At 51.8% G+C, this 26,095-nt stretch overlaps 10 protein-coding genes across 10 annotated transcripts; 5 read left to right on the top strand and 5 right to left on the bottom strand.

Annotated features, from left to right (window-relative positions):
* Nucleotides 1-114: 114 nt before the first annotated feature.
* On the bottom strand, nucleotides 115-813 carry DL89DRAFT_206105 (RNase Sy; the record flags this gene model as incomplete). The annotated part of the gene is made up of 1 exon (XM_040884087.1): nucleotides 115-813. A coding segment is annotated over one exon (699 nt), but the record flags the coding sequence as incomplete, so codon positions are not given.
* A 2,119-nt stretch (nucleotides 814-2,932) lies between these two features.
* On the top strand, nucleotides 2,933-4,136 carry DL89DRAFT_247773 (Clavaminate synthase-like protein; the record flags this gene model as incomplete). Its single annotated transcript, XM_040885135.1, has 1 exon — nucleotides 2,933-4,136. Exon 1 carries the CDS (start codon nucleotides 3,051-3,053, stop codon nucleotides 4,134-4,136), a length of 1,086 nt encoding a protein of 361 aa, XP_040742588.1. The 5' UTR covers nucleotides 2,933-3,050.
* A 595-nt stretch (nucleotides 4,137-4,731) lies between these two features.
* DL89DRAFT_268582 (uncharacterized protein) lies at nucleotides 4,732-5,164 on the bottom strand. The gene has a single exon (XM_040887964.1). It carries the CDS (start codon nucleotides 5,132-5,134, stop codon nucleotides 4,901-4,903), a length of 234 nt encoding a protein of 77 aa, XP_040742587.1. The 5' UTR covers nucleotides 5,135-5,164; the 3' UTR covers nucleotides 4,732-4,900.
* Nucleotides 5,165-5,691: 527 nt separating this feature from the next.
* Nucleotides 5,692-6,551, top strand: DL89DRAFT_268581 (uncharacterized protein). Its single transcript, XM_040887963.1, has one exon. The coding sequence runs from the start codon at nucleotides 5,824-5,826 to the stop codon at nucleotides 6,067-6,069; it is 246 nt and encodes an 81-aa protein (XP_040742586.1). The 5' UTR covers nucleotides 5,692-5,823; the 3' UTR covers nucleotides 6,070-6,551.
* A 333-nt stretch (nucleotides 6,552-6,884) lies between these two features.
* Nucleotides 6,885-8,198, top strand: DL89DRAFT_293995 (uncharacterized protein; the record flags this gene model as incomplete). Its single annotated transcript, XM_040890453.1, has 2 exons — nucleotides 6,885-7,085; nucleotides 8,106-8,198. The coding sequence occupies 2 exons, from the start codon at nucleotides 6,885-6,887 to the stop codon at nucleotides 8,196-8,198; spliced, it is 294 nt and encodes a 97-aa protein (XP_040742585.1).
* Nucleotides 8,199-12,321: 4,123 nt separating this feature from the next.
* DL89DRAFT_207986 (RNase Sy) lies at nucleotides 12,322-13,020 on the top strand (the record flags this gene model as incomplete). Its single annotated transcript, XM_040884127.1, has 1 exon — nucleotides 12,322-13,020. A coding segment is annotated over one exon (699 nt), but the record flags the coding sequence as incomplete, so codon positions are not given.
* A 551-nt stretch (nucleotides 13,021-13,571) lies between these two features.
* DL89DRAFT_268579 (uncharacterized protein) lies at nucleotides 13,572-14,826 on the bottom strand (the record flags this gene model as incomplete). The annotated part of the gene is made up of 1 exon (XM_040887962.1): nucleotides 13,572-14,826. A coding segment is annotated over exon 1 (1,113 nt), but the record flags the coding sequence as incomplete, so codon positions are not given.
* A 449-nt stretch (nucleotides 14,827-15,275) lies between these two features.
* On the top strand, nucleotides 15,276-16,265 carry DL89DRAFT_278619 (DUF605-domain-containing protein; the record flags this gene model as incomplete). Its single annotated transcript, XM_040889517.1, has 1 exon — nucleotides 15,276-16,265. The coding sequence occupies one exon, from the start codon at nucleotides 15,276-15,278 to the stop codon at nucleotides 16,263-16,265; it is 990 nt and encodes a 329-aa protein (XP_040742582.1).
* Nucleotides 16,266-16,315: 50 nt separating this feature from the next.
* DL89DRAFT_323652 (uncharacterized protein) lies at nucleotides 16,316-23,546 on the bottom strand (the record flags this gene model as incomplete). The annotated part of the gene is made up of 21 exons (XM_040891406.1): nucleotides 16,316-17,524; nucleotides 17,565-18,869; nucleotides 18,946-19,072; nucleotides 19,101-19,565; nucleotides 19,630-19,733; nucleotides 19,856-20,126; nucleotides 20,161-20,480; nucleotides 20,545-20,729; nucleotides 20,792-20,912; nucleotides 20,950-21,108; nucleotides 21,143-21,213; nucleotides 21,242-21,323; nucleotides 21,350-21,425; nucleotides 21,526-21,797; nucleotides 21,838-22,083; nucleotides 22,118-22,333; nucleotides 22,365-22,496; nucleotides 22,531-22,652; nucleotides 22,687-22,789; nucleotides 22,853-23,085; nucleotides 23,513-23,546. 21 exons carry the CDS (start codon nucleotides 23,544-23,546, stop codon nucleotides 16,316-16,318), a joined length of 5,853 nt encoding a protein of 1,950 aa, XP_040742581.1.
* Nucleotides 23,547-25,102: 1,556 nt separating this feature from the next.
* DL89DRAFT_293990 (uncharacterized protein) lies at nucleotides 25,103-25,678 on the bottom strand (the record flags this gene model as incomplete). The annotated part of the gene is made up of 1 exon (XM_040890452.1): nucleotides 25,103-25,678. One exon carries the CDS (start codon nucleotides 25,676-25,678, stop codon nucleotides 25,103-25,105), a length of 576 nt encoding a protein of 191 aa, XP_040742580.1.
* Between the last annotated feature and the right edge of the window lie 417 nt (nucleotides 25,679-26,095).

Genomic DNA, 26,095 nt, shown 5'->3' with positions numbered 1-26,095 from the left:
AAGTTGATGACAAACAGGAACATAAGAGACATTCAGGAGCAGTCAATTCCATGCAGCTCACAAAAATATTTTGGTTTATGCCGAAGCAGAGGTGGAAGATGAAGAGGCTGATTTCTTCTTGGGGAATTTAAATGGCTTGGTGCACGAGTTCCTGCCCTTAGCCGCCGTAAGGGTATAGTCGCTTGTGAGTTTTACATTGAAGTAGGTTCGCACTTCATTCAAAATCTCCTCAGTCCCATCCGCCGACTGGGTGCACGAGATCTCCACGTCGATATTGAGTTTGGTCTTGATTGCATCCTTGAAGTCTTTCGGATCGACAAGCGCCGTGTCGTCGGGTACAATCCCTTTGCTTGCCAGTGCAGGAATATAATTGTGTGCCTTGTGGAGCTTGATGGCGTTGGAGAAGTACTCGACAATGTCCTCGTTCTGGGTGTATGACTTGAAGCACTTTGGGTCAAGAGTTGTTGCACAAGTGCCATGCCTTGTCCACTCCTTCCCCCAGAATTCATCGTGCTTATTGTCGCTGGCCGGCCAGTAAATTAGCATGTCAGCTACCAGCTCAGGCTTTGCTGCCTGGAGAATTGACTTGACCTTCCTCTTCTTTCGAGAATTGTCACATCCAAAGGTCGGAGGGCTCTTTCCTTTGCAAGCACTCGGCCATAGGCCGTGCAGCGTGAACATGTCCGCGGGTCCAACATCCTTGTTCCACTGCTGCGTTAGCACATGGACGCCGTATTGCTCATAGCAACAGGTATCGGCCTTTTTTGCCAATGCCTCAGTCGAACAAGACAGTACATTTTGCGGGCACATGTCATGGGTAAGCTGGGTAGACGTGGGTGCAGCACTGGTTGAGGTGGCGGAATTTGATGCAGTGGACTGGGAGGCGGTCGTCGAAGGGGCAGTTGACGCTGGTTTAGTCGGTGCGACTGACTTTGTCTTTGACTTTGACTTTGACTTTGAGCGGGCAGCCGTCTTCGATTTGGCCACAGGAGCAGAGACAGGAGTAGGCCTGTTTCTACCCGAGGATCCCTTAGAGCCGAACTTGGAGTTTAACTTGGAACCTGTCTTGGAGCCCGACGAAGCACCCAGAGCGATATCGGGGGAGGCAATAAGAACGGCACAGGCAATGAAAGTAATTGAAGCTAGACGCATTGTTTCGTGGGTGAAGTGGAATGAGGATGGTAGGGTAGTGTTGATGCAGAGTTTGGTGGAAAATGCAGGTATACACAAGACTTGATGTTGATGATGATGTAGATTACCAAGACAACTGCTGGGGCCGACTCGCTTTTATATGAGATTGCTGTATACTTATGAAAAGAAATTTGCAATTGCCAGTTGCACATAATCATTCTCGATGTGACTAGCTGCTATCTATAGTAGATATCACTGCGATACCACAAAGATACTGGATTCTTTGTGGATAGTGATTTACAAATCTACAATGTTATCAAAGCGATGGCTTCCAGGAAACTAGGATCTTCTCCCACGTACCTGCAATGCGCCCTTTGGGGGCTAGCGGTCGCTCTGTGAGGATTCCTGAGTAGAAGCTTTAAAATTAGCCAGTGCATGCGGGCCAGCTGGTGAGTATCAACTAAAAATAGGAATGATGCTGCAGCATGTAGATCTCCAGGAAGCGAGATAGCTTTGCCATGATTCTGAGATACACCATTAATCCATTGATATTATTAGCATGGCGGCAGTAGCTAGAGGCAGATTATACAGATAGGTGTTGCGCTGACTGTAACGCATTCTTGAGTGAATTGGCCATCAATATTTGTAACTATTGATGACAGCTGTTGCCTTCTCCACATCAGCGGTGTAAGACTGTTGTGGTTGTTGAATGTGTGAGGATTTTAAAAGCTATATTAAATACTGAAGAAAAGAGAGAACAGGGAATAGACAAGTTGCGCAGGGGCGTTTTCAATACGGCCGTCTGTGCAACTTATCAGGGGCTAGACTCTGCCTCTATATTGTAGGCTGTAGCGGGGCTCTCGTTTGCGCCTGGCTTGCTGTCACCTGATTCGGCAGACATGTCGACGTCAGGGACAGCCGCACCGGGCGCGCAACAAGACAATACTGTAAAGCCTTGCAATTGCACCTGAGCATTGCACCTGAGCATTACACCTCCATCTGGTCTTACATCTGTTGACATTCGGACAACCCCATGCCCTTCGTCACCATGTGCAGATCCAAATACTCACCTATATGAACATTGTAGGCCGGAACGGCCCCATCCTCCCTTTTTCTCCTTAGCAATTTCTAGCCATATTCATTCTACAAAGCTCATAACTACTGGACTCTTTGAAGGTTAACAGCAACAACTGCACGCTCAATAGTAGTGATGGTACTGGAGATAACCTTGTCTTGATCTAATGTGGAAATGATCCACAGTCATCTTTCTATTTAGTAATCAGCAATATGTGCAAGACCAAGTATGTATACACGGAATTTAAGGCTGTCCTACTAACAGATGCAGAAGTCGCCGCTGCCCTTGTTGGTCAACAGCCACTCCATACCTGTCCAACCATCCCTATGTACTCTTTTGGGTTAACACTTTCACTCTAATATTGAACGCCTTTTTACGTGGTTGAATTAATCTTACCCTAATATTTGTACTTATTCTAAAGACAGGTTTTCTTATCACCCAGGAATTAACACAAGATACCCTTCTATTCATCTCATTACACAGTCCATAACTGTAAAAAACATCACCCCTATCTATGGCAAACGAGCAGAACAAGCAAAAGAGGCACCCCCTGAAATGCACTGAAATTGCAGATTGGCAGATTATTACATGCGGAATATGCGGCACTGAAGCACGCCATTCCCACGGCAAATTTCCAAACCACACGCTGTCCCGTGCCACTATTTGTCAGACAGTGCTGATGTCGCAATTTTCAACTGTCGCACTTTGGCTCTTGGTGGCCACCGACGAATTCCTAATTTGCGGCCGCTCAAAATCCTGTCAGGTATAAATTCATAGGGCTCTGGCCTTTTTCTACGCCCCGACTCTCTATCATTCGCTTTCTACTGTATTCACCATTTACAACATGACAGCGCCCGACTTCAGCTCCATCCCTGTGCTTGACCTGGCCGTAGCCAGAACGAACAAGCCCCGCTTTTTGCACGACCTCAAGCACGCGCTGATCCATGTTGGCTTCTTCTACGTCGCTGGCCACAACATCACTCAAACATTCCTTGACCACCTCACCTCCCTCACTATCAAGTATTTTGACCTCCCGCTGGCAGAGAAACTCAAGACTGACAAGATCCACTCACCGACCTTCCTCGGCTACAGCGTCCAGGGCAATGAGATTACAAAGAACAAGAAGGACAACCGCGAGCAGTTTGATTTCGCCAACGAGCTCACCCAGCGGTGGCAAGAAGGACGGCCAATTCATGAGCGCCTAACCGGCCCCAATCTATGGCCCGACGAGAGTGTGCTGCCCGGATTTCGCGATGCGGTACTGGACTACCACAGACAGGCCAATGATCTGGCAGAGGAGCTGACCCAGTATGTCGCCGAGGCAGTGGGGCTGGCACCAAATGTTCTGCTGGATGAGTTTGTGGTCAAAGGGCAGCAGCACCGCGGCAAGTTGGTGAAATACCCTGCCATTGACGAATTGGATGCGACAGATGGCGACCAGGGTGTCGGCCCGCACCGCGATACCTCGTCGCTGCTGACTATTCTGTATCAGGCGAACGATCTGCCTGGGTTGCAGGTGCAGAATCATGCAGGCGAGTGGATCGACGCGACGCCAATCAAAGGCACCTTTGTGGTTAACATTGGCACTGGGCTGGAGTACCTGGTGCAGCGAGTCGCGGTGGCTACTACGCACCGGGTGCTGAACCCACCACCGGGCCGCGGGCCGCGCTATTCTATTCCGTTTTTCCTCGGAGCGCGTATCGACAAGAAGCTGACGCCGCTGGAAATCCCACAGCATATTCTTGACGAGCGCCCCGAGACTGTAGTGTCTGATTCGGGCCACCAGTTCAACGAACTGTACTTTGAAGACCCCGGAACGTATACGGTGTTGAATCGCATCTCGTCCCATCGTGATGTGGCGGCCAAGTACTACCCAGAACTCGCCAAAGCGCATGGTATCGACGTTGAAGGCGTCAACGCTGGCTATTGAATGTGGAATCTCAAATATGATATTTTCATTAAAAACAAAACATTACGTTTTAAAGGGCGTGCTGGGCTGGAAAGTAGTCACAAAACTGGTGGGTTACATAGGGCCAGCAATGATAGCATCGTTACCCTCAAAGACAGGACCGCCGCCTGGGGTGCCGGACGCAGAGTTTTGGGTAAAGCCGACAAGGCGCTGGCCGACCAAGCTGGTATCCTGCTCGACACCCACAAACGAGTTCCCGAAGGGGTCAACGGCAGCATCGACACCGGTGAAAGAGACTGCTCCAGTAAGGGGGTCAAATCCAAAGCGACCAAGTGGCTTGGCAAGGGATGCTGCTGCTGCCGAGAGAATCAACGCAATGTTGGATATATGCATATTAGAGACGTGGATGAATAAGGTAAAGACGGTTTAATGAAGGGGGAGATGTTGGTGTTGGATCGTAAAACAAGTGAGGGAAAGAGACATAAAACGAAGTGAAGAGGAAACTAGGGCCATTCGGTCCTGCCTTGGTCTTTATACAGTTGGGGAGACCAAAAACAAGCGGTTCACACGCACAAGCCTCTAAACAACGAAATGGTCAAGAGCTTAGGCATTGTACGAGAAAACAAACAAGAAAAGTAATTAGACGGGTTGCTATTGAGAATGTGGCGTTACGGACGATATGGCTGCTCTGCCACTGGCACATTCGCCCATGGCAAACTGACTTTTCACTTGGTCTGAGTTGGCTCTACCCGAGCCGCTCGGGCCGAGTCAATCACTCTCGTTCATTAATTTCCTGATTCTCTGTTCCAGGACGCTCCGCTCATTGAGCAAACGAGTACTGCATACTCCTGTGACAGTTCCAGTGACACGCGCTCTGGCAGATTCCCAAGTGTGGCGATCATTAGTTGAACTGCTAGATCGCCGATTGCGGTGTTTGTCTCAATCCCGAATATGCACCTCTTGTAGTACACGGTGCTGGATGTCGGTCGCCTAGTGTAAGCTATAGAGGCTTCGGACATGCAGTGAATATCCAAAAATAAGTAGCGGACATGGGGGTTTATTGTGAAGCTAATTGAACTGAAAAAGAACCTTCCTGTAGACATGGAGGATGTAGTTTTTATATGTGCATGCGGCGTGATGAACAGACTCGGCTGAGGCCGTCCTTACCTAGGCCGAACTCAAGTCTGCGCCAGCACCACAGCGTGTATTTGACCGGACCACAACAGCCATCAATACAACATCCTACAGACAGCACAGCTCTCACTCTCCAGCGAATCTCTTTACCTTTCCTAATAGGACCTTGTACTCAACAATAATTTCGGACGTCAATCTCCAGGGATGCCACAATACCATCTGAGATATTGAGATTCCCACCGACTGTTACACATACTGCTCAAACCGCAAAGTCCGAATGACGGGATACCTAATGACAGCAGGGAGCGGAGTTGAGAAATCGCAGCTCGGCAGAACTCGGATCATCGACTATCACTAGCCAACCAGAGCTACCCCGCAAACTACAGCCTGGCTATAAGAAGGGCGATGTTTTGCTGCTGCCACGAGGATTCCTTGTGCTAACAGCTTTGTCCTTTCTCCTTTGTTCTTTGAATACTTTCTGAACCTCTATAGTATTCTAACCAGATCATCTCGCGACCTTCCTCTACCAATCCTCGTTCCTACACCGACAGCAAGGGCGTTTTCTACTTAAACCATGTCTCTTTCCTTCAAGCTTGTCCTCTGCTTTGTAGTCCTGCTTCTGTGTGCCAATGTCTCCCAGGCCTGGGAAGCGGGTACCAAGGGATGCCACTGCGTCACTTCTTTCGAGTATACATACAATTGCTGCGACAGATACAAGGGTAAATTTGATAATTTTGGGCGCTTAGGTATGTATACTATGGCCAGTTATCAGCTTGCTACCTTGGGTGGGAGCAGACTTATTAAGAAAGTGATATTATGATTTGGAGTTTGTAAAGGTAAGTAGGGCCAGAGGAGGAGCTTGTGATACTTGCAACATCACCTCACAATTTGCAATTGCTATTCACAGATTATTAGAATCTACTATCGTCCTCAAATTAACAGGCAATAAGATGCCAGGAACACATGCCATCCATCTCTGGGTTGCAGTAGTCTCCCTTGCTTTCATGCACCGCATACTATTTATATAAACAGGTACTTTCTCCTTGCTTTCAGATTCGTCTTCTATATTTGTAAATAACGTATTTTCATGCATTTAACAATATCTTATGAAAGTTGCACTAATGAGTAAATATAATACGACAGTCACAAGAGGTTATCTGCTTGATATTTCATACGCAAGGTATTATAGTTACATTCACTACAGAGGTTGCGCTCTGGCATCAGTATAGTAATAGGTACGCAACGATCCACTAGCAGTTTCTCAATTTCGTTTCTATTTACTGAACTAAATAGCATTCTCTGCAGTTCGCAGGCTAGTGTCTTGGCAGAAGCTACGTGCATAGCAGGACTCTAGTCTGCAAGCATTGCATCTAAATGACAGTTCCATATACTGCTTTGGTAAATGTAAACAAAAGTAAATACTATCCTTGGCATTGTCTTCGGTCTTGGCAAAAAGCAACACACCGTAAATAAGCCAAAACACATGCGTACATATATACATATATATAGCCCAGAACGGCCAACCCACACCTTTTCTCCTCAGGATATATTCCAAAGTCATTTTTCCAAATCACATAGCCTGTAAACGCTCTACTTCAAACTTTTTATACCAGCCAAGCCGCAGATAGTTACAAAATGCAAACCAAGATCACTGCCAGCTTTTTTGCCCATCCTGCCACCCTTAACGAAGGATACGGCCCTGATGTCGCATTTGCGACGCTAAAGGGCAAGGTTGTCCGTGCCGAGGACATAAAAGTCGGCATGGCGCTGCTTGGTCCCGATGGAACTGAGCGCATTGTGGAGTCAATTTGGTCAGGAACCCGGCCGATGTATAAGGTCGCGTATAGTGGTGATTCATTCGTCGTCGACACGGACAATCCTTTTATTGCGCCAAAGCCTGTTGATGGTGGGTTTACCTGTACAGGGGGACAACAGCTGTGCCTGCGTGTAGACACCCCTGTCTCAGCGTTCAGATCGGATAGCATCCGTAAAATTCACTACGTTTTTTCGTATTTGCGGGAGGATGGGGTTCCACGGTCCCGTGCCAAAACTTTTAAATGTGGAAGGACCGCAGCTAAGTTTCGTGCAACACTTGATCCGAACCCGTACACATTCGAGGAAACCGTCGGCAGTTATCGTGATCGGAAGGTGAATATTCGCGAACAAATGCGCATGTACCGTGCCGGTTGCATGGCTTTTGGTGACTCGTCTATCGACCTTTCAATTGGTGCAGCTAGCCCAGAAGAGGTTGCCTGGGCAATTGGATTCTGGCTTGGTGATGGCTGGGCTAAGACACCGAACTTTACGGTACATATGAAGGAAACCGAGATTTTGGCTAAAATCAGGGCCGTGGCAGCAAACATGGGGATGACATTCTTGGAGTATAAACACCCTAACAAGAATTGCACAATAGCCGTATTTTCCGCATATGATGCCAAACGGTCACAGGATACTCGTTGTTATCGTCCAATGCGCCCAAACCCATTCATGGATCTTCTTCGCACCCTTGATATCTATGATAATAAGCGCATGCCGTTTGCACTGCGCAATCAGCCAGCTTCTGTACGCTGTGCCATTGTCGCGGGCATGATCGACGCAGATGGTTGCTTCCACGATGGACAGTTCGAATTGACACAGACTAAGCAAGGTCATACCCAGTTGTTCAAGGACTTCATCTGGCTTCTCCGTAGCCTTGGCTTTAAATGTCGTGTGAGCGAGAAGGGTGATAAGAGAGAGCGTGAAGGCGATCTTCGCACATACTTCAATCGATTCGTCTTCGCGGAACTGCCAATTGCCGCTACACGTAAGCGAGGACACCCATTTTCAAGTATTGGATCAACATCGACTCAATTCGAGGTTGAGAGTATCAGGCGTCAGAAGTATTACGGATTCAAGGTCAGCGGTGACGGGCAAATTCTGCTTTCTGATTTCGTTGTCGTCAAGAACTAGCCCAGCTAACGCTGCAGCGCGTTATCTTCAGAGCATTAGTCAATTTTATAGCCATTTCAAGAGGCCCACGCATATGCCCATATATGAATTGCGCTGCCTTTCACACTTTTTCTCAGCCTGCAGCCATTATTGCAACATGATTTTCAGACCTGTTATTTAATTAGTATTACTGTTGGTGAGAAGGAGCAAGCTGCTCCTTACAGTCGACTTGGTTGTCAATTGACTAAATTTGAGTGCATCAACGAAGAATGGTATATTATTTGTCCCATTTTTTTCTCTTCATTCCGCCTCGACGGGTTCATCCTCTGCTGTTCTAGCAAGGCCAGTGCCCACCATTGCTGGGATCTCTAAGTTAAAAATCTAGCAATAAATATCGATATGAACATAACAATCCAAAAGTATACAAAAACAGTAAAAAAGGAATAAATTTCTGACCAATGGATGATCTTTCTGTCACGTGCCTCGCACAGGAACCACAGCTCCTTGTGATGTTTCTGGCGATGAACATGGACAAAAGGAATGCTGGATTGAGTACTGAAACTAGCGTGTAACAGCATACCGTCAGAAAAACCCATTGCGACTTGCCGTTCTAGTATCCAAAGCCAAATGCAAGTAGAATGCTTACCATTGTTCTTGGATGCTACACTCTGTCTTGTCTCATGCTTGTAACCCCAGGTAAGCAAAATTTCAATTTCCCTTCTTTTTTGTCAAACTCAACAAGCTGAATTGGAATATATAGGTGGACAGCAGCCCAGTAAGTACTAAAAAAGCGTGCAAGGGAAAATTAAAAAAGCTAAGAGAGACCGGTCCAGTGGCTTGGCCGATCACAGAATATATAGAGACCTAAGGAATGCAAATTATAGAGGGAATCTAATTTGCTGATATTACTAGAGGACAGCTGCGTGCCTACTTTCATACGAATGTCGAAGACCAGCCTCAGCAGTAGATGCACTTGCTAGTAGTCTGAGGTTAGCAACTACAACTAGTGATGCGATACTCAGTGTCATATTGCTAGATGGCTGCAGTCTTTGAAGTTGGCTAAGCATGTGCTGGCCTATTCGAAAACCTATCTGCCTAATGAAGCTTGTTATATGCGCATCGATACGTAGCGCACAGGCGAGTAGCTAGTTAGTGAATTCGTGTCAACAAAGGGGGTATTGTTGTGTCGGTCGACTATGTAGGGGTTTTTAAATGTATATTTAATACTGAAGAAAAGAGAGAAAAGGGAATAGACGAGTTGCGCAGGGGAGTTTTTAATACTGCCATTTGTGCAACTTATCAGAGGCTAGACTCTACCTCCATATCGTAGGCTGTAGCGGGGCTCTCGTTGGCGCCTGGATTTCTGTCACCTGATTCGGCTGACATGTCGATGTCAGGGACAGCCGCATCGGGCGCGCAACAGTATGACGTTTCATGATTAGTATCACAGGACGGCTCTTGCTCCTCGATGGATATTTTTTGTACCACCAAAAATGAGTTTTTGCTCTCGCAGACAGACAAAAAAATAAAAAGCTAACCAGATCAGCCGTAGCTGCGTTCGTGTGGGATAGAAAATATAAGAAACAGAGAATCTCAGTGGTACCAGGTTCCAACTGACAGTAACGCTATACTACGTGGTTGTGAAGTAATCGTTCCTTCAATAAACCTTAAAGCAATCACTAACGGACCAGGAGTCGCTGATAGGGATCGAGCAGCGGTTCTTATAAGAAGGAAATTGATCACCAGGCCACCAGCTAATCAGGCTTATACACGGAGACATCTATTTAATAGCAACTTCTCGATTATGCATGTTAGCGCACAAACTGTATTGACGAGTATGAAAAACGTTTTTCTAACTATTTTCCTGCTGCTTGTCAGTAAACAACATGCGGCTTTCTGTCAACATTGGCGTGTATTCTCCATGAAACCACTCGATGACTCTATTCCATAAAATCGCCGTTCCAAAGAAGTCGAAATTGTCATAAGATAGAAAACTAAAAAGCAAAACCTGAAAGTGGAAGAGAGATGCATACGGTGTTTTGGTGGTACAACATGAGGCTCTATGATATTGTTACGCCACGAACATCAAAAAGGTCGAATTAGTATGGGCGCCAGTCCCGTTTTTCAAAAGTACTGAGTAGTTCCTCTATAATAAAGACATGGCATATTATGTTAGTAAGTAGCGTGTAGCGTTTATCATGCACTCCTGCTTGCAACAATAGATAAGGCTTATGCTCACATATAAATATATGATGTTTATATGTCATGCTGCTAGGGTTATCAGAATTAGATTTTCCTCATTTCATTGTTCTATTTTCTCTTTATATTTTGCTACCCAGTCCAATACTGGACTGGATCCTTCTTGTCTTCTTTCTATATTTTTCTACTTGCTTAGTGCCTTTCTGCACTCTCTCACATCTTAACCAATATATCCATCTTCGGGTGTTCCAGCCCGCTCTATAATTTTATTTATATCGCTTGTAACCTTCTGACAAGGGTGGTTCCGACTCACCCAAGACGTATTACTCGCTGAGAGTGGCGCAGCTTTATCCAGGCCGTACGTGGCTTGGATGAGGGCTCAGTATGCGCACTCGGCGCTTGCTTAAATACCCCTTGCTGGCTCCTAGCAGCGGGGATTCCTCCTGGGTTTTCCAATATATTTTTGTGAACGTCTACTTTTGGTTTTATCAGCACGTTTATAATCATCACTAAGGGAAGAGGAAACTAGGTAGCGTGTTCTCCGACATTCGACCTGGGTTGTAATAGGCACATACCGTCTTATTTAAGTATAATTTGTAGGCTACGATGAGTGCTGACAGAAGAAAGGCACCTGGCACCACATATGCACTATCTCTGTGATATGCATCAGTGCTTGGCATGGTGACGGATTGTTATGCACCTGCTGCGGCTCTCCCTGACGTCGACATATCAGCCGAATCAGGTGACAGCAAGCCAGGCGCAAACGAGAGCCCCGCTACAGCCTACAATATAGAGGCAGAGTCTAGCCCCTGATAAGTTGCACAGACGGCCGTATTGAAAACGCCCCTGCGCAACTTGTCTATTCCCTGTTCTCTCTTTTCTTCAGTATTTAATATAGCTTTTAAAATCCTCACACATTCAACAACCACAACAGTCTTACACCGCTGATGTGGAGAAGGCAACAGCTGTCATCAATAGTTACAAATATTGATGGCCAATTCACTCAAGAATGCGTTACAGTCAGCGCAACACCTATCTGTATAATCTGCCTCTAGCTACTGCCGCCATGCTAATAATATCAATGGATTAATGGTGTATCTCAGAATCATGGCAAAGCTATCTCGCTTCCTGGAGATCTACATGCTGCAGCATCATTCCTATTTTTAGTTGATACTCACCAGCTGGCCCGCATGCACTGGCTAATTTTAAAGCTTCTACTCAGGAATCCTCACAGAGCGACCGCTAGCCCCCAAAGGGCGCATTGCAGGTACGTGGGAGAAGATCCTAGTTTCCTGGAAGCCATCGCTTTGATAACATTGTAGATTTGTAAATCACTATCCACAAAGAATCCAGTATCTTTGTGGTATCGCAGTGATATCTACTATAGATAGCAGCTAGTCACATCGAGAATGATTATGTGCAACTGGCAATTGCAAATTTCTTTTCATAAGTATACAGCAATCTCATATAAAAGCGAGTCGGCCCCAGCAGTTGTCTTGGTAATCTACATCATCATCAACATCAAGTCTTGTGTATACCTGCATTTTCCACCAAACTCTGCATCAACACTACCCTACCATCCTCATTCCACTTCACCCACGAAACAATGCGTCTAGCTTCAATTACTTTCATTGCCTGTGCCGTTCTTATTGCCTCCCCCGATATCGCTCTGGGTGCTTCGTCGGGCTCCAAGACAGGTTCCAAGTTAAACTCCAAGTTCGGCTCTAAGGGATCCTCGGGTAGAAACAGGCCTACTCCTGTCTCTGCTCCTGTGGCCAAATCGAAGACGGCTGCCCGCTCAAAGTCAAAGTCAAAGTCAAAGACAAAGTCAGTCGCACCGACTAAACCAGCGTCAACTGCCCCTTCGACGACCGCCTCCCAGTCCACTGCATCAAATTCCGCCACCTCAACCAGTGCTGCACCCACGTCTACCCAGCTTACCCATGACATGTGCCCGCAAAATGTACTGTCTTGTTCGACTGAGGCATTGGCAAAAAAGGCCGATACCTGTTGCTATGAGCAATACGGCGTCCATGTGCTAACGCAGCAGTGGAACAAGGATGTTGGACCCGCGGACATGTTCACGCTGCACGGCCTATGGCCGAGTGCTTGCAAAGGAAAGAGCCCTCCGACCTTTGGATGTGACAATTCTCGAAAGAAGAGGAAGGTCAAGTCAATTCTCCAGGCAGCAAAGCCTGAGCTGGTAGCTGACATGCTAATTTACTGGCCGGCCAGCGACAATAAGCACGATGAATTCTGGGGGAAGGAGTGGACAAGGCATGGCACTTGTGCAACAACTCTTGACCCAAAGTGCTTCAAGTCATACACCCAGAACGAGGACATTGTCGAGTACTTCTCCAACGCCATCAAGCTCCACAAGGCACACAATTATATTCCTGCACTGGCAAGCAAAGGGATTGTACCCGACGACACGGCGCTTGTCGATCCGAAAGACTTCAAGGATGCAATCAAGACCAAACTCAATATCGACGTGGAGATCTCGTGCACCCAGTCGGCGGATGGGACTGAGGAGATTTTGAATGAAGTGCGAACCTACTTCAATGTAAAACTCACAAGCGACTATACCCTTACGGCGGCTAAGGGCAGGAACTCGTGCACCAAGCCATTTAAATTCCCCAAGAAGAAATCAGCCTCTTCATCTTCCACCTCTGCTTCGGCATAAACCAAAATATTTTTGTGAGCTGCATGGAATTGACTGCTCCTAAATGACCCTTATGTTCCTGTTTGTCATCAACTTCATGCTATAAAGCATAAGCTTGAGTGTATAATGTGTTTGTGGTTCCAAATCCTTATGATTTTAGGAACCCATAGATCAAGACCTTTAGGCCACAATGGCCGGCCATACTATTCTGGGCGGCCGGCGCCACTACTTAGACAGGCACCTGCCCTTTCACCTGGCGATTCCTTATTCCTTCTTTCATACAGCATATTTCATACGTTCAGTATACGCCGTGGAAAGGTGCTTGGAGAGTAAACGTATTCTAGACAGTTGCAGGAGGCTGTCTATCTAAGTGTATCGTACCCGAGACACAACAAGGATAATGGCATGGATTGTGGGCAAATGAAGAAGACTGCGGTTCACAGGATGCGTTTTCCAGTCTGCTCAGAGTCAGTGGCAGGTATTACATGCCAACATAAGAATACAGGGATCTCCTCGGCCCACTCGACCAGAGCCACCTTCACATCTGGCGTGGTTTATTAATAAACACATCCCGAAAACATCATATATCGATATATTAGTTGAGTACAGCCAGCTCTGTCATAGTGAAAACCCAACTAGGCACAGGGTAGGTTAGCCTTGGAGAAGCCAAAGGCGCATTGGCTCTTTGTACCGCTGGCTGTAATCATCGTTATAGAATCCAATGCAACCCACAGATGCCTTGACCCACTCACACATTGCAAACACAGATCCACCCCACCTGGTGAACATAATATCGTTGCCGTCGTAGTTGATCTGGAGACGGTCTGATGGCTCAGGCAGCTCGGGAGAAACGCGGATATCGTTCATACCGTCATCCGGGCAGCACAAGTACTGGCCGTTGTGTGTCAGGTAAAGGATCCCATCAATTGTCTCGCAGGAAAACACATCGCTACGACCAGGGTTAGCCATTAGTGCGCCATTGGATACATTGATTCCGTCCTGTTCAGGCTCATATTCGTCGTCACTCTCCTCTTCCTCATCGTCATCGCGTGGAATGATAAATGAAAACTGCTCGCCGTCAGCCACCTCGTCGCCGTCCTCATTCCTGAGCCTGAACTCTCCGTTCAGCAGGCGCCTGGGTGGTTGGCGCTTCCTGAACTTTCTATCCACTTTGTTCAAGTCGTTGATCGCAGCGATGTTCTTCCTGACAGTCGAAATGACTTTCCACTTGAGAGCTTCTGAAAAAGTGTAGCTGTTGTCGATGTTGCTGGAATCAACACACTGGTAGGTTTCATCTTTGTACACGATGAAGCAGTGGTTGCAGCAGCCTTCAGTGGTTTTGGTTATCTCGGCAAACTGCTCGAGATTTTTCTCCTTGTAGTAATGGACAATAGTGTTGTCCTCAGTTGCGTTTCCGTGTATGTCGCCGATGTTGTCTTCGTGGACAAAGTAAAGGACTGGTGGCTCAGAGTTGAACTTTAGGCCATTACGTTCAGATAGGGCTCTCCAGTGATGGGCACTGAACCCGCCATAGAAGAAAGCCTGCATAATGTAGTTTCTGGAGATGTAGTCGCACTTCATCGGACCGTCGGGCACATTGTGGATTGTGAAATACCCGGTCTCGAACACAAAAAACGGATCCTCCGAAGCGCTGCGTTGTTCTATTGCCTGCTGCTCGGTTTCAACATCAATGAACGTAGTATTGGTATCGACAAAACAAGCGGGGATGCTGTCGCGGTTAACGTGAGCTGGAACAAAAACGGTGAACATGGTGAAAAAAGCGAAAGATAGAGAGGAAAATATGGTTTGGTTGCCAGAGGTTTGCGTGGAGTTTATAACCGCCCAAAAGCAGGCAATGGCTGCGGAAGTGGGCCTTTTTCACAGAATCAGCAGATTGGGGGGTTGCTGTATGCTTTCCGCAAAGGTCGAGATTGGCAGTTGCGTGTTTAGAAGAGACAACGGTTGGTAGGCCATGTTTCCAGCTGGAGAGCACAAGTAGGCAACGCAGCATATTTTGTGCTATGTGAACGCTGCTTCTCACACATTGCTGTTAGGGTCCAAGGGTAGCAGACTTCCCTGACCCATCACCTATTTGCTAGCCTGCTCGTAGCAAAGACTCGACAGTCTGGAAACGGGAGGGTGATTAAGTAAAATGCTCCCAGAAGACCATTGAGAACAACCTGGGATAATCCATTTCTCGCATTTTTCTCTCACTTCAACACAATTTTGTTTTTATAATGTCAGACCTTCCATCCGAGTTGAAGCAAATTGCGCCGTACATTCAGCGTGCGCAAGAACTGGCCACGGTGGACCCAGTGGTGTCGTATTTTTGCACGTACTACGCGGCCCGCTTGGCTATCGCCAGCGGGTCGAACACGCCGGCCAGCCAAGCCTACCTATCGCAATTACTGGACCAATTGGAGACGGAGAAGGAGCGGATAAAGGAGGACCCGAAAATGGCCAATGACCTAGTGGCCTCGCAGCACTGCAAGACATTTGCACTGAAAGTGTTTGCTAAGGCGGACACGGAGGACCGGAATGGCAGGGCAACCAAGGTGACAGCCAGGAATTTCATCGTTGCATCGCAGTTTTTGCAAGTACTGGCAGGGTTCGGGGAGCTGCCGGAGGATGTGCAGGAGAAGGTCAGGTATGCCAAATGGAAAGCGGCGGATATTGTCAAGGCGCTGCGGGAGGGGAGGCAGCCGACACAGGCGCCTGGAGAGCAGCAGCAGCAGCAGCAGCAGCAGCAGCAGCAGTCGGATGCGGGCTCGCTGCAGCCGAATGTGACCGCCAGCGATATATTTGCGTGGCCATCACCCCCGGCGGTCTCAGCACCAGCGCAGTCGATGCCACCAGCGCAGTCGATGTCACCAGCCCAGCCAATGCCGCCAGTCCAGCCCACCACTCCACAGCAGCCCACATCGGTCGTGCAGAACAGCCAGTTCGACTCGCTGCCAAGCGTGCCATTGCAGCCGCATGTGAGCAAGTCACCAGCAACCTCAGCGCCAATAGCGCCAATGGCCGGCAGCGCAACGTTTGTGCCGGTGCCAGCGGCGAATCTGCCAGCTGCAGACGGAGAGCTTCTGGTGGACCCTGCGGTGACCAAGAATGCACAAAAGATGGCTCGGTGGGCGATCAGCGCACTCGAGTACGATGACGTGGACAATGCAATCAGCAACCTGCAAAAGGCCATCGAGATGCTGAAGCCATTTAGCAATAGCAAGTAGATGTTAGGAAAAGGGTGTTTTAATCGATCTATACTAGAGTTAGTTTTTCTTCACTGGGAGAGCTTGGTCAGGAGCTGCTTGCGGCGCTCCGGCGACAGCTGCTGCAGGGCGGCCAGCAGGGCATCGTCGGTGGCTCCGGCGACATTGGCGGCGACATTGGCGGCCTCAACCTGGGATTTCCAGGCACGCATCAGCTGCGCGACTAGATCTTGGCGGTTCTCATACCAGGCAGCAACAGCGCGGTCGTCGTCGTAGGCCTCCGAGTTGCTCTGCTCAAACCAGGCCTGCAAGATGGCCTTCTGCTCCTCGCGATCCATGCCGGGGCTCGTTTTGGCCATATCGCGGAGCAGGTACTCCTCGGCGAGCCTGCGCTTGAGGCGGAAGTAGAAGAAGGTACGCGCATGCTTCCACTGCAGCTCCTTGCGGACCACGCCCTTGGCGACCATGCGGCCAGCGCGGTCATGCAGATCAGCAAACTGCACGGCCAGCTGGGTGTAGACAGGCAAAAGGGCCTTTTCGCGCTCGTCCAGGGCCTTCTTGAGCTCGGCCTTTTGCTCAGGCGCCAGGTCGGGGCTGGCCAGGGCCTGGCGCAGCTCGCGGACCTTTTGGTCCAGGCGCTCCATACAGGCGAGCATCTGCGGCTTGCGGAACTTGATCTCGACGATTCCCTCGGGCTCCAGGACACCTGCGCGGCACTGCTCGTCAGCATACATCTCCATCATCTCCTGGTTGATGGTCGGATCGACCACCACCCAGGCTCCACCGCGCAGCTCACCGTTCGGGATGATGTAGACAAACACTGGCTGGCGGTACTGCGCCAGGGCATCGACAATGTAGGCACCGTACTTTAGCACCTCGTTGAACATGTCGCGCTGGCCGCCCGAGAAACCGCGCCAGTTGGCAAAGATCATCAATGGCAGCTGCTCGCCCTTGTTGAAGTCAAAGATGGCCTGGGCGGTCTTGTAGGCACTGTTCGGGTACCACACGGTGCCGGCCTCCTGCAGAACCTGCTCCTCAGACGCCGGGTTCGCAGGGTCCGCCGGGATCACATTCTCGACCGTGCGCCCCTCCACGGCCACAATGCCCATGGGGATACCGCCCAGACGGGCGCGTCCTGTAACCACAGTCCGCGCCCACCCGCCTAGCGTCTCGACAAACGACCCACGATCGAAGAACCCAGACAGCCAGCCCTGCTCGGTATCGGCTCCGGCCAGGAACAGCCGCGGGTCGGACGGGCCGCTAGGCGGCTCGTAGCCGATCTCACGGATCAACCGAGTCGAGCTGCAGAGCAGGGGCGACAGGCAGTAGGGGCGCATCACGTGCCGTGGGCACAAACGCCAGCCAGCGCACAATCTTGCAGATGCCAGCAAAGTCGTTGTCGGCGGTCAGATGCGACACGCCATTCTTGTACATGATCTGGGTACCGCCCAGCTGCAGGTTCGACGAGTACACATCGCGGCCCAGCACCTTGTTGAGCGCCGGAGCGCCGGTCAGGATGATCGGCTGGCCCTCGTTCTGGACCGAGCGCTGGCCCAGACGCACCAGGTAGGCGCCGATACCGACGGAGCGGCATGTGACCAGCGTCACCGTGAAAATGTCCTCATATGCCCGCGATGTGGCGCCAGCAATCAGTCCCGAGCCGCGCAGGTTCTCGACGCCAAGCCCGTCGGTAGCGCCGACGATCGTGCGTAGGCGATGGCGCACCTCGCCATCGGCCGTGGTCACGGGCTCGGTGATCACCGACCGCACCTTGCCGGCTTCCATGGACTCTAGCTTGTCGCGGTCCTCCTCAGTCAGATACAGGTACTCGAAGCCCTGGGCAGGGTCCTGGGCATCGCGCCAAGCAGGACGGAACAACTCGCGAACTTCCTCGGCCAGGCCGATGCGGGCGCCCGAGTTGGCTGACAGGTAGACACGCGGCAGCCCGTGCGTGCGTGCGTACTGCGTGGCCCGGTAGAAGAACTCGTCCTCCTCAACACCGAATGAACCGATCTTGAACGTAATGTCGTTGGCAATCACCACCACACGCCGGCCCTGCGGCGACTCAGGCGTATACATGGTGCATACCCAGGCCACCATTCCGCACGTGTTGCGGCCAGCGTCGCGGTCGCTCTCGACCAGCGTCTGCGAAGCCTCGTCCCACACCAGCTCCTGCGCGTCCAGCAGCGATAGCGGGGTGCCAGGCACACTGGCGCCAGCCTGCTTGGCCAGCTTGGCCGTGCGCGCCCACTGCACCGATACTGCCTGGCGGAAGAGGTCGGGGAAGTCGTAGACATAGGTGGTGCCCATAACATGTGCCTTGTAGCGTCTCGGCTGCAGCCATTCCTTGGGCTGGTGCGGCGTCGACACGAGCTTGCCATTATACGATCCCGCGGGCACATCCAGCGACTGGAACACCCACTCGCCGTTGCCATCGCGCACCTCAATGTAGTTCTCGAGCTTGGGCACAAACCCGGACTTGTTGAAGATGCAGAACCGGAACGGTGTCGGCATGTCATCTTCTGAGCCAGTCTGGACCAGGAACCGGATCTCTGCTGCCGTCACGCGCAGCCGGAACAGCCGCTTGCCGTGCCGCTCCAGGAACCCGCGGTACGCCGGCTCAAACTGCGACGCGTCCAGGTTGAAGATTGGGCAGGAAGCTGATGAACAGATGGTTGCAGTCGCAGTTCGGGTACTCCACCGACAGGATCTCCAGCGCATCAAGGATATCGCTGAGCAGCCGGTCCGTTTCCGAAATCAAGTAGTCCACCGTCTGCACCGCCGTGCGCAGCCGCCCCGGCCGCACCAGCACCCGCACAAAGAACCGGCTGTCTGCCGCGTTCGTCTTGCTGACACCATGGTAGATATGCAGCTGTCCGGTTGTCGTTGAAGCACGGCCGGATGTCAAAGTTCGCCAGCCGCGGCAGCTCCAGCTGGTACGCCAGGCCCGGCTCAATATGCCGGATCGTCTTGTCCTCGCCAAAATCAATATTCTCGCGGAACGTGAATGTTCCCGGGTGCTGCCCCGACCGCTGCAGCACATATGTCAGGCGCCGGATACCTGCGTCGCGCAGCGCTGAGGAGTGGGCGGCCGTGAAGGACTGCAGACGCGACGACCACGTGTCGTCGTCGAACGGGTCGTCCTGCGGCACCTGCATGGCGATGTTGATAACGTGTCCGAACCGCGACGTCCCACGCCCGGTCGGCGTCGCCGCACCCTTGCTTGCAGGCGACTCAGTGCCCGTCAGGGCGCTCATCGGCGCGAACCGGCTCTGCGAACGCATGCCCAGTGCCGGTGACTCGGCGCGCGAGTTCGCCTCGCTGCCCGGGCTGCCTGCTGATCAGATCCAGCAGCCGGGTGAAGTTTGCCTCCATCTCCGCAAACGTGTCAAATGAGGCCATGGCACCCTGCCGCAGGTACTTTTGCGGATCTGCGTCCTTGTCCACGGCAAAGTTCAGGTCCGACACGCTCATGATGCGCTTGAGGTCCTGATGCGGTCGAATTGCGTCCGATCTGCCCGGCAAACATGCCCGAGGCATCGTCCTCCAGGATGAAGCGCCAGTAAACCATGAAAAGGAGCGTCGGCAGCGGTGGTGTAGTCAAAGTCCACCAGGCTGTACATGTGGTACGCCCGCCGCACATACACCTCCAGCGCCGCCAGCCGCACCCACGGGTTTGCGTGGTACAGGAAGCTCTGCAGCACATCAAACACGTAGTAGTTGGTCACAATCAGATCCTTGATTGCGTCGTAGCTCGGCGTGCGGAACTCCTCGCCGCCTCCATAGATCGTCTCCGTGACCGCCGACCGCAGAATATGCTCCATCTGCCGCTTGCGCTCCTCCAGCGACGGCACCTGGCACTGCAGCAGCACCTTCGCGTGCCTTCAGTGCTATCTTGGCTGTTGCCCGTCCTGACAGCCCAGTCAGCTTCTTCAGCACCTCCTCGTACGCCGGGTCCAGGCTGCCGGTCTGTGTCGATACCGGCCGGATCACGTCAAGCATAGCCAGGATAATCTTGTTCTTGGTTCCCACGCCTGCGTGCGAAATCATCGCGTCGATGATCTTGGCCGGCTCGTCGCGGTGCATATCGCGCAGCGCAAAGAACCCTTCTTCTTCGTTGATTGCGCTGGAGAACACCGACTCAGCGTCAATGTACCGCTGCAGCAGGCCCAGGAACACTGTGCGCTCATGCACAACCAGACCTTCCTTGTAGTCTTCCAGCACCTGCATCACCGGCTGCAGCGTCGTAGTGACCGTAACCGCATCAGCTGGGCGACATCTCGCAGAGGAAGTTATCCACAATCGCCAGCATCTCCTTTGCGGGGAACCCACTGTTGAATTGCTGCGCCTTGCTGATCTCCTCCTGCAATGTGCTTGTCAGCTTGGCCGGCAGCCGGCTCGATAGCGCCGACAGAACCTCGCCAATCTCGAGGAACGGCAGCTCAGGCTTCTCCAGCAACGCCGCGATCTTCTGTAGCAGCGTCGCTGCCGGAATCGGCGTGATCGTAGCCGTCCAGTGCATTTGGTCAGAAGAATCAGCTTGCGACGCAGCCGCTGATGAGTCTTGCTGCCATACGCCTGCGGCGGTCCGTAGGTCGCCAACTGGCCCTCGAACGGCTTCGCGTGCTTGACACGCGACGGGTCGTCCAGGGTCAGGATACCGAGCACCTCTCCGGCCGTCAGCGTCGATCCCGGGCTGCTTGACGAACTGCACGATGCCGTCCTCAGATGCAGTCAAGGGCATATACATCTTCATTACTTCGATTTCTGCGTACGCCTCACCAGCGCTCACGTGGTCGCCTGACTCCACCAGGAACCGCACCAGCTTACCAGGCGACGGCGACCGCAGCTGCGTCGGGTCAACCTTCCTCCTCGAGTAGGCATGTGCGCTCATCAACAAGCAGACGCGTCGCGCCTACCTCCTCGCGCGTATAGCATGTGTGGCTCTTGCCGTCAAGCAGCACCAGCACTACCGCCGTCGCTCAAGGGCCGCACACCCACTGCCACATTGCACCCGTTAATGTACAGGATCCAGCCCGTGGGCCCGGTGCGGTTTGCAATGAACCGGTACCGCACGCCCTCGTAGATGAAACTCCACCAGGAACGTCGTGCGCAAAAGCGCCTTGCTCGGTGCCTGCCCGCGGTCCATCGCCTGTCTTGAACTCGGCAAGCAGCCGCTCGCTCTCGGCCTGCGCCATGCATGTGGCTCCGCAGATCACTGCTAGCTCCGGATCCGGCCGCTCCGCAGTCAGATGGTCCGGAGATCAGCCGGTCCAGCCACGCTGTGGTGAACCGGTTGCCGCTGAAATCCGACATCTCCAGCAGCCGCACCAGATACTCGACCGTGGTGCGGAAGTCGCCGCGGATCGAGATCTCCTTCAGCGCGACCACCATCGCCTGCCGCGCCTGCTCGCGGCTCGCACCGTACGCGAAAATGTGCCCGAACTGCGAGTCGGCGAACTCGTGCAGACCGCCGTTGGCTGACACCGAGAAGTACCCCCACACGTTGGTCGAGCTGCGGAAGTTCAGCGACTGCATCATGCCGCTGCTTGGCTTGAATCCCGGCCTCGGGGTTCTCTGCCGTAATGCGCACCGCAATAACGTGGCCCTTCGGCTGCGGCTTGCGCTGCACCTCGTTTGCCCGTGTCGACGAGAAATCGTAGTCGATCGATGAGCTGCCCTGCGGGTCGAGGCCGTACAGCAGCCGGATATCGCGCACCCGATGCAGCGGGATACCCATGGATACCAGGAGCTGCGCTGCTGGCAGGTTCACCCCAGACACCATCTCGGTGGTCGGGTGCTCCACCTGCAGACGCGGGTTCAGCTCGAGGAAGTAGAACTTGTCGTCCGCCTGGCGTGTACAGATACTCGACAGTTCCAGCACTGACGTATCCGACCAGCTTGGCCAGTCGCACTGCCGCCTTCTCCATCTGCTCGAATGTGTCAGACTTGGCAATCGTCACAGGCGCCTCCTCAATGATCTTCTGGTGGCGACGCTGGACCGAGCAGTCACGACCAAACAGGGAGATCGCGTTACCGTACTGGTCAGCCAGCACCTGTACTTCCAAGTGACGCGACTCGCCAGCCAGCTTCATGATGAAGATCGGCGACCCAGGGCACCTCGGCCTGACACTGATAGAATGCCGACACAAAATCTGCCTCCTTCGAAACCATGCGGATACCCTTGCCGCCGCCGCCCTCACTGGCCTTGATCATGACCGGGAACCCAATGCGCTTGGCCTGCTCCAGGCCCTCGTCCATGTTGTGAGTGGTAGCCTTCTGGTACGCGCTGTTCCGGCACCTCGAGGTGGTTGAGCTCGTTGACGAACGTGTCGGTAATGCCGTCGCCACTCCACGGCATCGTGGGCACATCCGCGTGCTGCGCGACAATGGTCGACGAGATCTTGTCTCCAAGACTGCGCATGGCCTGATCCAGGCGGACCAATAAACACAATCTTGCTCTTGCTGTCGCGCAGGGACTCAGGCAGCGTCGGGTTCTCCGAGGCGTGACCCCATCCGGCCCAGACCGCATGCGCGCCCGTGCGCTCAGGCAACGTCGACGATCAGCTCGACATTCGCGTAGTTGTTGTTGTTCGTGCCCCCGGGACCTCGACGTACTGGTCCGCCATGCGGATGTACTCGGCGTTGACCTTGAGGTCCTCGGGTGTCGCCATCACCACAAACTCGATTGCGCGCTCGTCCCCGAACGTCGCATACGCCCATTGCCGCACACTGCGGATCTCCTTGACCGCCGCAATGCCGTTGTTGGCAATCAGCACCCGGGTAATCACTGTGTGGCCGCCATGGTCCTTGACAAAGTCGCGCACCTTGCTGGCTGTCGCTGTATCAAGATTGTTGCCGCCTAGTCGATTGGCCATCATAAGAATGTCGTCAAGCAGGAATTCAGTCAAAAAGGGATTGTTAGAAAAGGTTGAGAACAGGCCAGTTTAGGATTCAAAGACGGGGCATCGGAATCAAGAGGGGAGGTAGATATATCGCACGCACGACTCAGCAGTACTGTCATGATATCACCGTGTAATGACGCGCAGTTATGCACATACGAGCTGTTGTCCTTCTTGTGCGCGCCATGCATGGCGGTTGGTGAGAAGAAACTGCGGTGGCTAACCATCGAGATATTGCACCGAAAAATTCACACAAACCTCTCCTATCCCCTCTATCGAGTGGTGCAGCCACGCTAATACTTGAAGAAAAGTAGCATCTACATGCGCGACATTGCAGCAGAAAAAGCAAGACGGCCTGCTACTTACCAACAAACTGCTGGATCTGGTTCGTAACTGCCATTTCGTCAGTATCTTTTCAAGAGCTGATTTTGCTGTGGACCAAGTCGAATCTTGTTCTGCTCCTTTTGCTGGAAGTATCCCGGAAGCGCTGTTCAAGTGGCCTTGCCCGAAACAAGAAATAACGTAGAGGCTGTTTTTGATCGGTTTCTTTCACAAGCCAAAACAGAGTATAGTCTAAAAGCGTGCCAGCGTCGCAAGACGGTTTTTTGGGATAGGGAAATTCTTTTGGTTAGTACCGATGCTTTCACATGCCAGAGTCTCCATGAGTCAAGGATATAAAGAGGGCTGGGGGAGAGGGACGAAAGGACCACCACCACTACTTGCTCTTCCTCCCCGTCCTTCCCCTTCTACCACCCTGGTCCTTTTTTCATTGCGATGCTTACAGCCTGTGCGAAAAAGTGATGTTTTGTTGAAGATGGAGAAAACAAAAGAATAATGTAGAAGGAAGAGGTGCAAAAAGTAGACAAATAGGAAGAAGAGGTATAAAATTGTGTATCAAGTGCCCAGTCTCTTTTTATTGCGGCTCCTTGCACCGAACGCTACCACAACTTTATAATACTCGCGACCTCGCTCGCTTTTGCTCGGGCCTCTCCCTCCTCCTGAATCCAAAAAGCCGCCTGTTATCTCTCGCCTCCGAACGCCCTTCTATGCCAGAAACAATAACAAAGCTACCTTCGCGTTTATCTTTGGGGCAGAGGCGATTGAGAGAGAAACCCGATTCTAAGGGGGCGGTGGGCGTATTGAGAAGTTCCACTTGGCAGGTTTCTGACCAGCTGGCTAAAAAACTCCTTGTCCCAAAAACTGCTTCTTCCAGTCTCACAGATCGGTGGTCCATTAGCGCCAGCCCGAGCTTCGCAGTAGGCGGCTCTCCCCCTTTTTTTCTTCCCACCAAACCGCTCTGCTGCTCTCACTGCCACCTGGAGTTTTAGGCAGATCGGCTTGGACGTGAGCCCCGAGCTTATCAATGACGCTCTGCCTCTCAATGGCACTCGCTGCAGCGCCCAGTCACAGATTGGCACTGTGGCCATCCTTTTTTCCTTTTATCTTGCTGCCTGCTGGCATCGGTCCACGGGCCAAATACCCCGGCTGATTCGGTGTGCATGCGGCGTTCTCCTGGCAAATGGGATATCTCCAGATTTTACTCTCTGCCTTCCGGTTCCTCTCATGCGCCTGTTTGGGAGGAAGGATTGGTGTCCTCTCCGCCCAGGACTCGGATGCCCCTCCATACGCCGTACTCGAGCTGCGGCTTTTCTCCTTGCCTTACGTGCTTTCAACGTCACCCATCTATATTGCTGGCGATACGACAGCGCCCAACAAAATATGCGCAGACGGGTCCCTCCACCTCCTCGGTATGGAATGGCGCTTGCAAAGCACATCGCGTCGTTCCTGGCGATTCAAGATGAGGTAATCCTTGATCTGATTTTCAGCGCTCGCCAACGACAGCAGCGCCACCACTGCAAAATGCACACGTGCAGTTTGGAAACGAACCTGTATTGAAATATACATGGTTTCTTTTTTTGGAATTACAGAGAGCAGTATATATCTATGTGGATGGCCTCAGTTGCCTGGGAAATAGACCTCGAAGTCCAGGGCTGCAGGCCGACCACCCTCACGCGACGTAGCAGCGTACGGGACGTCGGGGCTGGCGATGTAGAACGAGAGCTCACCGCCTTGGCTCCCAGCCTCCTTGCACATGGCTGTAACATCCAGCCTGAAGTCCTCATTTGAGTCAATAGTATACTCACTATAGTCACCAACCTTGGCAGGCTTGTTGGCTCCAGAAACACGCGCTTCGTCCCAGCTGCCCTCTGCACGGATAGCCATGATCTTGGTCAGCCCATGTCCCGGAGTCTGGAAGAACGGCAAGTCCAGTGTGCACTTTGTGATGTAGTTGGAGTTCTGCACCGCCTGATCTGGCAGAGAGAACCCGATCAGGATCTCGGAAACGTTGTCAGGTTTGTTGGACGCGTCAAGTGTCTTTGCCGTGCCCTGGGCGGTGTAGTAACTGTTCTGGCTCATCCCAATTGTAGCATCCTTGGATGCAGAGATAGTGAAACTGCTACCAAATGCAGGCGCGGCAGAGGTAGTCATGGCAGCGGCGAGGAAGGCGACGGTAGTGGCGAAGAACTGCATGTTTGGTGTTTGACCTTTGGTATGGAATGATGTCTTTGGCTGTGTTGTTGTATGCTGGTTGCTGAATCGGATTCCTCGGCTCATATTTTATACCATGTCTGGCGAGATATCTTTTAGCCATGACTGGATGTATTTTTAGAGCAGGAAGACGAGTCCAGATCACCGCCCGGTATCCAAGATCCTTACCTGTGAGAAAAGGGGTGGGTTGTCAATGTGACATCAAGGCATCAAAAAAGCTATTTTTAGATCTACATGCATCCACTCTTTGCACAAGCAGGGTGTCAGAAATCGGCTCTACGGTTGTCTATCTAAAAGAGAGAAGTATAGCTGTGATAAACTGTGAGCGGATCTGTATAATTAGCTAGCGGTGTCCAGGTATACTGTTGAACTTGGGTGACCTCTTGCTGCAGCCGGTGA

The sequence above is a fragment of the Linderina pennispora genome (assembly GCF_002104995.1).
Source record: "Linderina pennispora strain ATCC 12442 chromosome Unknown DL89scaffold_9, whole genome shotgun sequence".
Lineage (NCBI taxonomy): Eukaryota > Fungi > Kickxellomycota > Kickxellomycetes > Kickxellales > Kickxellaceae > Linderina > Linderina pennispora.
Note: the sequence above shows the minus strand (reverse complement) of the source record. Positions and strands in the feature narration are given on the sequence as shown.

What these genes read in the sequence shown, in the direction of transcription:
- DL89DRAFT_268581 (XM_040887963.1), top strand. Translation starts at nt 5,824, where the DNA reads ATGTCTCTTTCCTTCAAGCTTGTCCTCTGCTTTGTAGTCCTGCTTCTG.
- DL89DRAFT_268582 (XM_040887964.1), bottom strand. Translation starts at nt 5,134, where the DNA reads ATGTCCGAAGCCTCTATAGCTTACACTAGGCGACCGACATCCAGCACC.